This window comes from Cherax quadricarinatus, chromosome 4, assembly GCF_038502225.1.
Source record: "Cherax quadricarinatus isolate ZL_2023a chromosome 4, ASM3850222v1, whole genome shotgun sequence".
NCBI classification, from domain to species: Eukaryota; Metazoa; Arthropoda; class Malacostraca; order Decapoda; family Parastacidae; genus Cherax; species Cherax quadricarinatus.
In genome coordinates, this window is record NC_091295.1 from 57,990,482 (window position 1) to 58,003,660 (window position 13,179).

At 40.2% G+C, this 13,179-nt stretch overlaps 1 protein-coding gene across 1 annotated transcript in view; it reads left to right on the forward strand.

Annotated features, from left to right (window-relative positions):
* The window catches only part of LOC128684344 (fasciclin-1-like), a 250,303-nt gene that overhangs the window by 67,101 nt on the left and 170,023 nt on the right, over nt 1-13,179 (forward strand). The window contains exon 4 of the mRNA XM_070098288.1: nt 1,138-1,292. Within this exon, the coding sequence (XP_069954389.1) occupies nt 1,138-1,292 (155 nt within the window). The remainder of the gene's footprint in view (nt 1-1,137; nt 1,293-13,179) is intronic.

The window sequence follows — 13,179 nt, forward strand, 5'->3', positions numbered from 1 at the left end:
GGACCTGACGTGCTGTTGGAGTGTGAGCAGGGTAATATTTTGTGAAGTGTTAGGGAAACCAGTAAGCCAGAATCCTGGAGGTGGGAAGTACAATGCTTGAACTTTAAAGGAGGGGTTTGGGATGTTGGCTGTTTCGAGTGACATCTAAACTGTCATATTTGAGCGCCTCTGCAAAGACAGTGATTTGTGTGTGAATGATAGTGAAAGTGTTTCACTTTTCGGTACCTTGCCTTGGTGGGAAATGGCTAATGTATTAAAAAAGAAAAAAAACTAATGCAATCTGCTTATCACTAAAATTGTCAATGCAGTTTTGTATCACTATCTCTTCAGATCAACATTAGTGTTTTAACATAGAGTTTAATTACTTACAATGGTCATTACAATTATAATCTAATCTTAAGATACCTTTATTATATTTAACTTAGCTTTCACATAGTCTTAATTCAATTATACAATGCCAAGTAGTTTTCAGTTCTTAGTTTTAGTCTACCTGAAATGTTCTACATAATTAGGGGCTTTCCAACATGTATGAAATGCTTGTCTTCTAATTTTGTACTTTTTGGAAATAAGAATTCATTTATAAACACTCATCAGTGAAAAGTGAGAAACCAGTTGGATAGAAAAATAGACAAATAAAAGAGATCTATATGTCATACACATCTTCCTAAATCAGCTGAAGAGGGTCTCAGACTAAGGCTGAAAAATACTTTCCTTTTCTAACCTTGGTATATTTTTTGTCAAGTGGTTTCACACTTTTTGCTTTCAATGCACTAAAGTATACTTGCATTTTCACCGATGGTTACTATGAACTGCTTGACCAGAACTATTGCCATTGCTTCCTTCTTTCTCTCAGACACCTCATCTTCCTTTTCTGGCATACCATTTGGAAGTAACCTTTATTTTTCTATTTTATTAATACTTGTGAATTATTATGATGCACAGTTCAGGTCATGCTCACTAGAGTGCTCTGAATCTTGAAATAAATTAAGTTTAAAAATCTAATCTCATACTATAACAAGAACTTCAATGTATTTAACTGGAAACTTATTTAATTCATAGCTTAAAATATATTCATATTAGTTTATGTAAGAAATTTTTAAATGTGTGCATTTTAAAACACAATTGTGAACTTGACAGGTTCTGCACATTGTGGACCAGGTGATAGTGCCCACGGTAGCCAAGATTGGAGCCAATACCACTACAGGTATTGCTGCTGGTTTTATCACCCCAGATGCACAGAAGCTGCTGCTGAAGCCTCAGCTTTATGGACTTGTGGATAACTATTCAATCTCGTAAGATCACCATGGAAAGGCTATTTAGCTACAGTATCTCCTTTTATTAGGTCAAGTAATTTAGTACAGTTCTAAATTCCTATCTTAATTTACATGAGGTGGCTGCATTTATGCTTGCTTCTTTCTGATGGCTTATGAGTAGGAAAAATATTTTGAGGTTATATTATTATTTTGTACTGATATACAGGGGAACCTCTACTTACGAATTTAATCCATTCCGTGACCTTGCTTGCATCTGGATTTGCTCGTTTGCAGAGTCAATTTTCCTCACTTAAATTAATTGAAATGCAATTACAGTAATTTGTTCCGTTTCTCAGAAGGCACAACAAAATACTTCAATAATTTCCCTAATATCAACTCTATGGCTTATTTATCTATCATAGTTCATCTAATATGACATAATAAACAATATTAATAACAAAGAAACATGATATATACACTAGAATGAATGAAATATTATGTATGTGAGTAGTGGTAGTGGAGGCAGCAGCACCACAGCGGCCATTCCTGCTCTTGACTACCTTCCCATGCTGTTATAATAACAGAAAATGGAGTGTTTGTAAGGCAAACTGCATTAGATAACACCATAGTTTCATAAGGAAAACAGTAATAATAATTCTACACTTTATCACTTCACTATTCACTGCTTTGATTCCATGTAAATCATCCTCTTTTCTTCTCAGTACTGTCCTTTTCACTTGCTTTTTTTTAGGACCCATGGTTAGAAACAAGAAATTTTGCAAAATAACTGCACACATAAGGAAAACATGAGAATTTCCCTCCACTGCAAGTTAAGCACATGTGGACTGAGTGTTGTTTAGATCGCCACCACGCCATCTCATGGTGGCGATCTGAAACTCACTTATAGTATTATTACTATTATTAGTTATTAGTATGTATGTATTCTTATAATAATTTATATTACGTATATTATTACGTATATAATTATTATATTATACATATTATTATGAAGGGGTTCAGGGAAACCGGCAGGCCGGACTTGAGTCCTGGAGATGGGAAGTACAGTGCCTGCAGTTTAAAAACTGTAATGTAAAGCACTCTTCTGGCAAGACAGTGATGGAGTGAATGATGGTGAAAGTTTTTCTTTTTCGGGCCACCCTGCCTTGGTGGGAATCGACCAGTGTGATAATAAATAAATAAAAATAACATTATTATTTATTAGTATGTATTCTTATAATAATTTATATTATACTACTAATATTATTACAGTGTACCCTCAGGTAATGCCTTTAATACGTTCCAGAGAGCTAGCCTTTAGCAGAATTAATTTTCCCCATAAGAAATAATGGAAATCCAATTAATCCATTCCAGACACCCAAAAGTATTAAACAAAATAAGTTTTTTTACACGAACTATACATTTCCCTACACAGAAAACAATGATACATGCACAATAAACAATACTGAAATGACACTTACAGTGGTCCCTCATTTACCATTGTTAATCCATTCCTGGAAGTGCGACAATTATCGAAATAGACGATTTTCGAATAAATTTTCCCCATAAGGAATAATGTAAATACAATTAATCCGTTCCTGACACCCAAAAGTATTAAAACAAAAAAAAATTTTACATGAAATATAGGTGTAGTACATAAACAGTGCAATGGGACATGATGAATGAAACATTAACAGCATAACACTTACTTTTATTGGCAATTCTTCTTAGTGTATGGAAGACTGGACGAGGAGAGAGATTGGATTAGTTATTGGATCAGGTACCAAGTCCTTTTCTGGGGTTACATACTTCTCTTCTCTGTTTCTTAATGCCACTAGGACCAGCTTGAGAGTCACTGGAGTCCTGTCTCGCAAAAAAAGTGTCCAGAGAGCTCTGTTTCTGGCGTCTCTTTAAAACTTCCCTAAAATGGGCCAAGACTGTCACTGTACAAGTTGCCGATATGGCTTGCAGCATCCTTCTCAAGATGATGTTTCTCCATAAATCTTTCCATCCTACCCCACATTTCAAAAATCTCCTTAATTTCTGAAGAAGGCACCTTCTTCTGTCTCTCTTCCTCCTCCTCTGCAGCAAGATTCTGAGTTGCGATCTGTTGCTGTTCCTGCTGAAGCTCTTGCAGCTCGTCAGTGGTTAGCTTTTTGTTGTGGTCCTCCACCAACTCTTCCACATCCTCCAAACTCACATCAAACCCCATGGAACTCCCCAATGCCACAGTAGATTTCACAACTGACATAGGCTCATCAGGGTCAGTCACAAACCCTTCAAAATCCCTCTTGTGGACACAATATGGCCACAATTTTCTCCAAGCAACAACAGCTTCCTTGATTTCCATTTTCTTTGCCACTATGGAAGATATGGTTGAATGGGGTTTGTTATACATCCTGGCCAGTTCGGCCACACGTACACCACTTTCATATTGTTCAATGATGTTTTTCTTAAATTCAATCGTATTTCTCACCTTCTTTACCAAAGGCTTGGCACTAGGAGCTTTCTTTGGAGCCATGGTTGCTTATTTAGCACTTGCAAGAACTAAAATGAAAGGAATATTATGAAATATTTCGTATGAACAAGTGAGGGGACCGTCGCTCACTGGTAAACAATGGCACACTGGCTGGGAAAGGAGGCCGAGGCAGCTCAGAGCCGTGAGTACGCGTCCAGGATGAACGATGATTAGTGAATCAACCGACCATTTGCGAGCCAATGTTTGGACGAAAATAACGCGACGATTTCCGAAAAGGATGACTATCGAGCCCGATGATTATTGAGGGACCACTGTACCTTTATTGTGGACTTGTTGATGAGTGATGAGACGGGAGGAGGGGAGAGGATGAAAGTGTACTAGTGTTTGGAAGGGGAATCCCCTTCCATAAAGACTTCAGGTAACAAGTCCTTTTCTGGGGTTACCTCCCTTCTTGGTTTTTTAATGGCACTGGGAGCAACTTGAGAGTCACTGGACCCCTGTCGCACAAAATATATGTCCAGAGAGCTTTGTTTCTCGTGTCCATTTAAGATTTCCTTAAAATGGGACACAAGAGTGTCATTATACATGTTGCCAATATGGCTTGCAACAGCTCTGTCAAAATAATATTCATCCATAAATGCTTGCAACTTTGTCCATATTCTACACATTTCCTTAATCTTTGATGAAGGCAACTTCCTCCGTCTCTCTTCCTCCTCCTCTGAAGCACATTCCTGAGCTGTGATCTGTTGCTGTTGCACCTGAAGCTCTTGCAGCTCTGTAGTGGTTAGCTCTTCATCGTTGTCCTCCACCAATGCTTCCACATCCTCGCCACTAACCTCCAACCCCATGGACTTCCCCAATGCCACAATAGATTCCACAACTGGCATAGTCTCCTGAGGGTTAGCCCAACCCTTCAAAATCCCTCTCTTGTGCACATTCTGGCCACAATTTTCTCCAAGCAGAGTTCAAAGTCCTGCAAGTCACTCCCTCCCAAGCCTTACCTATAAGGTTTATGTAACTGAGGATACTGAAGTGATCTTTCCAGAACTCTCTTGGGGCCAATTCAGTGTCTGAGGTACACTTCAAAGCACTTTTCAATTTAAATTCAAATTCAAAGTTTATTCTCTATAAGAATTACAATGCTGAGTTTATAGAATATGGGTATTGTATGGTTTACATGTAGTAAAATAATAATTACAGAGTGTACCACTAGAACACCTAGCATGGCTAGGCATTTCGGGCAAACTTAGTTTAAATCTTAAATTTAAAATATTACAAAGTATGAGGTAAGTTGGTATTATGGCTAAGTGACTAAATACTAGTTTGTGAGTTTAGCAATGTGAATGCTTTTGTTTTGGCACAATACATAGTTTCAGTATTGGAGTATCACAGGCCAACTTATGACTAGTTAGGATTCATTATTTTAAGATTGAGATTGATATTTCTTTTTATGGTCAAATGGGTGAGCGAGTGTAAGTGTGAACCACAAGGTGGTATTCGTGTAATTAGTTGACAGGGTGTATCAGGGAGATAAGATGTTTTCTAATGGTAGTTTTGAAGGTGATGAATGTGTCTGCAGCTCTAGAGTTTTCAGGTAGGGTGTTCCAGATTTTAGGGTCTTTGACATGTATTGAATTTTTGTAAAGGTTTAGTCGGACACGGGGAATGTCATAGAGATGTTTGTATCTGGTGTTATACCTGTGGGTTCTGTCACAACTATCAAGAAAGCATTTTAGGTCAAAGTTAATATTGGAATTTAAGGTCCTATAGATGTAGATTGCACAGTAGTAAGTGTGGATGTACTGAACAGGGAGTAAGTTTAGATCTATGAAGAGTGGGGGGGTGTGTTGCCAGGGATGGGATTTAGTGATTATTCTTACTGTGGCTTTTTGTTGGGTTATTATTGGCTTTAGGTGTGTTGCTGCAGTTGATCCCCAAGCACAAATAGCATAGGTGAGGTATGGATAAATAAGTGAGTGGTACAGTGTGAGAAGGGCATTTTGCGGCACGTAGTATCGTATCTTGGAGAGGATCCCAACTGTTTTGGATACTTTTTTGGTTATGTGTTGGATATGGGTGCTGAAATTCAGGTTGTTGTCGAGGTATAGGCCTAGGAATTTGCCCTCATTATGTCTGGCAATTAGAGTGTTGTCGATCTTAATGTTAATTTGCGCAACTCCTGCTCTGCTACCAAACATAATGTAGTAGGTTTTGTCAGTGTTAAGTGTAAGTTTATTGGCTGTCATCCAAGTCGATATTTTACACTGCTTTGGTGTATAGTTTTTTGAAGTTTGAAATGACCTGCTGGTCCATGGGCTGGAGCAGAGGAGTGGTATTAGGAGGCAAAAACTTCACTTTGATAAAGCTCAACTCCCCCGCAATTTGCTCTTGCAAGTCCTGAGGATGAGCAGGAGCATTGTCTATTACCAGGAGGCACTTGAGTGACAATTTATTTTCCAGGAGGTACTTTTTCACAGTGGGGCCAAACATGTCATAGAACCAGTCCAGGAAAATGTCCCTAGTGACTGTTTGCTCTCCACATCACACACAATTTAGTCTTGATAACATTGTTTTTCTTGAACACTCTGGGACTTTCAGAGTGATACACGAGTGAAGGCTTCACTTTGCAATCCCCACTAGCATTACTACAAAACATTAGAGTTAGCCTGTCTTTCATAGGCTTGTGTCCTGGGAGTGCCTTTTCCTTCTGAGTAATGTAGGTCGTGTTTGGCATTTTCTTCCAAAACAGGCCTGTTTCATCACAATTAAACACTTGTTGGGGTTTAAATTTTTCAGCCGCTTTTATGTCAGAACTGGCAGCCTCACCTGTGTATGCCACTACGATTCTTAAATCTCTCAAACCAGCTTTGCTGGCCTTAAATTTATCAATAGTTGCACTGTTTGGAGGCATTTTCTTAATGAAATCTGCATGCAACTGCCTTGTTTCTCGTTTATCCACACCAACAACAGTCTCTCCACATCTTCGAGTATTTGCGATCTCTGTTTTGTAAGCATACTTGCACCTTTCACAACAACAGCTTCCTTGATTGCCTTTTTGTTGGCCAAGATAGTAGTGATGGTTGAATGGGGTGTTATACGTAGTGTATAACCTTTCCAACTCCGAGATACGCACTCCACTCTCGTACTTTGCAATTATCTCTTTCTTTAATTCGATAGTACACCTTACCCTTTTTACCACAGGGTTGGCACTAGAAGCTTTCTTGAGGCTCATGGTGGCTTATTTAGCAGTTACAAGCACTAAAAACAATGGAATACAAAATACATTGCATTTATGCCTGGAATCGTCCTCACTGGCTTTGTAAACAATGGCACACTGGCTGTGAGTGGCCGGGCCTGTTCAGGCCATGCGAAAACATTCAGGATGAAAGCCCTTTGAGTTATTTGGCATTAGCCGAGCCAATATTTTTTCGCCAAAGTGAGCCGTTAGCCAATTTTGGTGCTAACCAATGAAGCCTTTACCCCACTGTACGTATATAATTATATTATACATATTATTATTATTATTATTATTTAATAGTATGTACATATTCTTATAATAATACTCTTGCTTACCATTTGGAATTTTTATTCACTCAAAAAACAGAAGGCTTACTGTTATGCAGACTACTGCATTATTGTAATAATTGTATAAATAATGTCAACCCATTCGTGACTACATATTGGAGTGGCCACTCAGACAGGTATTGTTTACTCTTGAACATCGGCAAAAATTGAACATTTCTGCTACTTTGAGCTCAATTTCAAGGTGCTTTTCATCATGAAACCAATGAAAATCATACTACATATCTATTTCTGTAATGTATCTTCCATTCTATCAAATGAGACCAAAAAAATGAGAATACAGCGATAAAAACCATACAAAAATATACCGCTAAAGGGTGGCTAATGGCTTAAAAGTGAACTCCGTTATTTGTGGTCCAATTTTTTTCAATTTTGGTGTACTTTAAGAAACATTTTTCCATCATTCATTGCCCAAGTTTTAGTAAGATACTCCAACAAACAAATGAGATCTGATTCCCTAGATCAAGAGCAAGAGCCCCTGACCAGCATCAAGGAACCTCCCTTGAGGCCTGCTCACATCTGGAAATTTCGCTCATGTCTGGAAGCAAAAAATCGACCAAGTGACTGCTCGTATCTGGAAAAACTCGCATGTGGATGCGCTCGTAAGTAGAGGTTCCACTGTATTACATTCTTGTAATCCACAAAGACAAGCCTGTCAAGAGATATTTTTTAATTTTGTTGGGTTATCCTAGGTTATTATTATAATAAAAAAGAAGTGCTAAACCTACAAGGGTCATACAGCACAGCAGGGCAGGGAAGGATGCAGGGGTTTTGGTTAGCAAGAGAGAGAGTGATGATTATTAGGGCAAGGAGTGCAGCGGGGCAGTGGATAGTGCCGGGGTAGAGGGTAGCAAGAGACTGAGGTAGAAAGGGCTGTGAGGAGTGCTAGAGTTATCATCATCAGAGTTTGTGCAGTAAATCAGTTGCTGTCAAAAAGTCAATGAGAGAGTCTAGGTTAAAGGAGGGTCCATCAGCAAGAAGGGAGGGTAAAGTAAGGGCAGTAGAGCAGTGATGACGTTGGAGGTAAATTCTGCGTGTTCGTTGATAGAGTGGCCAGTCCAACATAATATGACTAACAGAAACTGGAACCTGACAATTCTCACAGAGTGGAACAGGGCACCTCTCCATGAGATACCCGTGAGTAAGACGAGTGTGGCCGATGCGAAGACGGGAGAGAGTAGTCTCCCAACCTCGACACTGATGATAAAGAAGATGGCCAGAAACCTATACATACTCGGTTTAATGGAATGTAGTTTATTACAGAGCAGATCAGACCAACGTTGTTGCCAACAGGTGCGAAGGTGGGTAGCAATTATAGCAAAATAGTCTGTGAATGGAGCACCTCTACATGAAACTGGGAGGTCATGTACTGCTGACCGCCAGTGTCTGCCTGTTCATTGCCCTGTATGTCAACATGACCAGGGACCCAACAAACAATAATATCTTTGTGCTTGCTAGAGATATGGCTTAACCAAAGTTGGATACAAAGAACCAGGGGATGAGGTGTATCAAATTTTCATATAGCCTGTAAAGAACTAAGAGAGTCTGAAATGACCATAAATGGTGACACAGCCATAGATGCAACACAGATAAGTGCTACAAGAATGGCATACAATTCAGCCATAAAAATGCTAGCCAGGGATAATAAATGACCTCGCACGACGCTGTCTGGAAACACCACTGCAAATCGGATGCCATCAGAAGACTTGGAACTATTGGTGCACACTGCGATGGCATAAGAATGAGATTGGAAGTGGTTAAGAAAAAGAGAGCGAGAAGCCACCGTAGGCAGTTGGACTTTTGCGCATGGCAGTGGGAAAGAACAGACATGAACCATTGGAACTTCCCAAGGAAGTAGGGAAAAGTGAGATGCTAGAACATAGAAAGGTGGTAACTGAAGAGAAGACAAAAGTGAATGTAGGCGAAGAGAAAAGGGATGGAGTAAACAGGGACGACGAACAAATAAAGAATGTCTACTAATATCAGTGACTATCTTATACATTGATCCCCACCGTTCGGCAGCTGCTACTTTCGTGAAATCCGACTTTTGGCAACTTTTTTCGCCAAAATATAGCCTCATGGTTCGTGACTGACCTCGTGATTCGGCGACCATCCGATCCATCATCAGTGCACACACAAAGCCAGTTTCTTGCGCCATTTACACTCGGTGCGCCATTGTTTACCAGCGAGTGACCATCACCCCTTGGGTTCATATGATAGATTTCATAATAATCCATTTTTTTTCTGCTTGCAACTGCTTAGCAAGTCACCATGGGCCTGAAGAAAGCTAGTGCCAGCCCTTTGGTAAAGAAAGTGAGGAACATGATCGAATTCAAGAAAGAAATTGTTGAAAAATATGAGAGTGGAATGCATGTTACAGAGCTTGCCAGGATGAGTGGCAAACCCCATTTAGCCATCACTTCGATTGGGGCGAAGGGAAAGGAAATGAAGTGTGCTGTTGTTTCAAAAGGGGTAGATATGCTGACAAAAAAGAGATCGCAAACCCTTGAAGAAGTGGAGAGGTTATTGTTGGTGTGAATTACCCAAAAACAGTTAGCAGGAGATAGCATTATGCAGTCGATAATATGTGAAAAGGCAAGGCAGTTGCATGATGACCTCAAAGAAAATGCTTGCAACGAGTGGTGATGTTTGTGATTTTAAGGCCAGCAAAGGCTGGTTTGAGAGATTTAACCCTTTGAGGGTTTTCGTCGTACTAGTACGTTTTACGCGTAGGGGTTTTTGACGTACTAGTACGCATAAATTCTAGCGGCCTCAAATCTAATGGGAGAAAGCTGGTAGGCCTTCATATGAAAGAATGGGTCTATGTGGTCAGTGTGCACAGTCTAAAAAAAATCCTGCAGCACACAGTGCATAATGAGAAAAAAAAAACTTTGACCATTTTTTTGGAATAAATCAGCGACTTTGCAGTGTACTTTCGTATGGTATTTATTGTTGTATTCTAGTTTTCTTGGTCTCATTTTATAGAATGGAAAACATATTATAGAAATTGAGATGATTTTGGCTGGTTTTACAAAGAAAGGTGCCTTGAAATTGAGCTCAAAGTAGCAGAAATGTTCGATTTTTACCAAACTTCAAAAGTAAACAAATCGTGCCAAGCATGCAATACACGTCAACTGGTGAGTCTAATATTCTTTCACAAGTGCACCAATAATATTTATACCATTTTATACACTAATGTAGTAGTCTGCATAACAGTAAATCTTATATTTTTTTGTGAGAATAAAAATTCAAAATGGAAAGCAAAAGAATATAAGAGGGGCCTTGAGACGTGACTAATGACTAGAGGAAATGTCATTTTAGTGCCAGGAATGTCTTTCTTGTTTATTCTGGACCCTATTCGGAAATTGGCATCTTTTGAAATTTGTGTGAAATTGGCAAAATTGCTAAATTCTGACCACTGTACTGGATAGTTGAATTTCATAAATGGGTGGTTTCTTGCACCCATTCGATAGAAAAAATGGAGTTCTAGCGAAATATTCATGTTTTTTGTCGACTAGTACAGCGAAATTGGCCGAAAATGGGGCTCAAAGTGGGCAAAATCGCCGATGCGTAAACATCGCCAAGACCGCTAACTTTGCGAGAGCATCATTCCGTAAGTTTTCTATCAAATTTCAAACTTTTGGTGTCTTTATGATCGGGAAAAGATTCTCTATCTTTTCATAAGAGAAAATAATTTTTTTTTTTTTTAAATTTGGCCGACCCTGAGAACGAGTTTCGGAGAGGGCCTGTCGACCCTCAAAGGGTTAAGAAGTGTAGTGGCATACACAGTGTGGTAAGGCATGGTGAGGCTACCAGTTCAGACAAATGGGCAGCTGAGAAGTTTGTACAGGAGTTTAAGGGGTACGTAGACACTGAAAAATTCAAACCCCAACAGGTGTTCAATTGTGACGAAACAGGCCTGTTTTGGAAGAAAATGCCAAAGAGGGCCTACATCACGCAGGAGGAACCGGCACTCGCAGGACACAAGCCTATGAAAGACAGGCTAACTCTCATGTTTTGTAGTAATGCTAGTGGGGATTGCAAAGTGAAGCTTTTACTGGTGTATCACTCTGAAAATCCCAGAGTGTTTAAGAAAAACAGTGTCGCCAAAAGTAAATTGTGTAAATTGTGTGTGATGTGGAAGGCTAACAGTAAGGCATCGGTCACAAGGGAAATTTTCCTTGATTGGTTTAATGAAGTGTTTGGCCCCAGTGTGAAGAAATAACTCCTGGAAAATAAATTGAAACTCAAGTGCCTCCTGGTAATGGACAATGCTCCTGCTCATCCTCCAGACTTGGAAGAGCAAATGGTGGAGGAGTTTCATTTCATCACAGTGAAGTTCTTGCCCCCTAATACAACTCCTCTCCTCCATCCATGGACCAGCAGATCATTTCAAACTTCAAAAAAAATGTACACCAAAGCAGTGTTTCAAAAGTGCTTTGAAGTGACCTCAGACACTGAATTGACCCTAAGAGAGTTCTGGAAAGAACACTTCAATATCCTACATTGCATAAACCTCATAGGTAAGGCTTGGGAGGGAGTGACTTGCAGGACTTTGAACTCTGCTTGGAGAAAATTGTGGCCAGAATGTGTACAAGAGAGGGACTTTGAAGGGTTTGGGGCTGACCCTGAGGAGCCTATGCCAGTTGTGGAAAGTATTGTGTCACTGGGGAATTCCATGGGGGTTGGATGTGAGTTTGGAGTATGTGGAAGAGTTGGTGAAGGACCCTGATGAAGAGCTAACCAATACAGAGCTGCAAGACCTTCATTTGCAACACCAACAGACCACAGCTCAGGAAATTGCTTCAGAGGAGGAGGAAGAGAGATGGAGGAAGGTGCCTTCTTCAAAGATTAAGGACATTTGTGCAAAGTGGACTGAAGTGCAAACATTTATGGATGAACTTCACCCTGACAAAGCTGTTGCAGGCCATGTTGGTAACACATACAATGACAATGTTGTAAATTTTAAAGAAACGCCAGAAACAGAGCTCTCTGGACAGATATTTTGTGCGACAGGAGTCCAGTGACTCAAGTTATTCCCAGTGGCATTAAAAAACAAATAAGGAAAATAACCCCAGATAAGGACTTGGTACCTGAAGTCTTTATGGAAGGGGATTCCCCTTCCAAACAATAGTGCACCTTCCTCCTATTCCCTCCTCCCATCTTCCATCCACCCAGAAGTCTTCAGTAAAAGTAAGTGTAATGTTATTATTTTACATTATGCATGTATGTGGACCCTTGGGCAATGATGACATTGGCTAGCGATAAAATCAGATATTGATGCATCTTTGTGTAAAAATATTGGCTTGGCCAACGATTAAAAACTCGGTTAGGGACATTCGTCCCGAATGCGTTCTCCTGTCTGTCCGGCATGAGCGCCTTAACTGCCCTGCCTTCAGCTAGTGTGCCATTGTTTACAAGCCAGGGTGGACAGTTCCACGCATACATTCGATACATTTGGTATTATTCCATTGTTTTTAGTGCTTGTAACTGCTTCTAGTGCCAACCTTGTGGTAAAAAGGGTGAGAGATACTATCAAAATACTATCTTACCATGGTCAGCTGCTCCTGCATCACCATCAGATACTGCTGCATCACCGTCAGCTGGTGCTGAACCACCATCAGCTGCTGCTGTACCACCACCAGCTGCTGCTGCAGCACCACCATCAGCTGCTGCTGTACCACCACCAGCTGCTGCTGCAGCACCACCATCAGCTGCTGCTGTACCACCATCAGCTGCTGCTGTACCACTGTCAGCTGCAGCACCACCATCAGCTGTTGCTGCACCACCATCAGCTGCTGCTGCACCACCGTCAGCTGCTGCTGCACCACCGTCAGCTGCTGCTGCACCACTGTCAGCTGTACTACT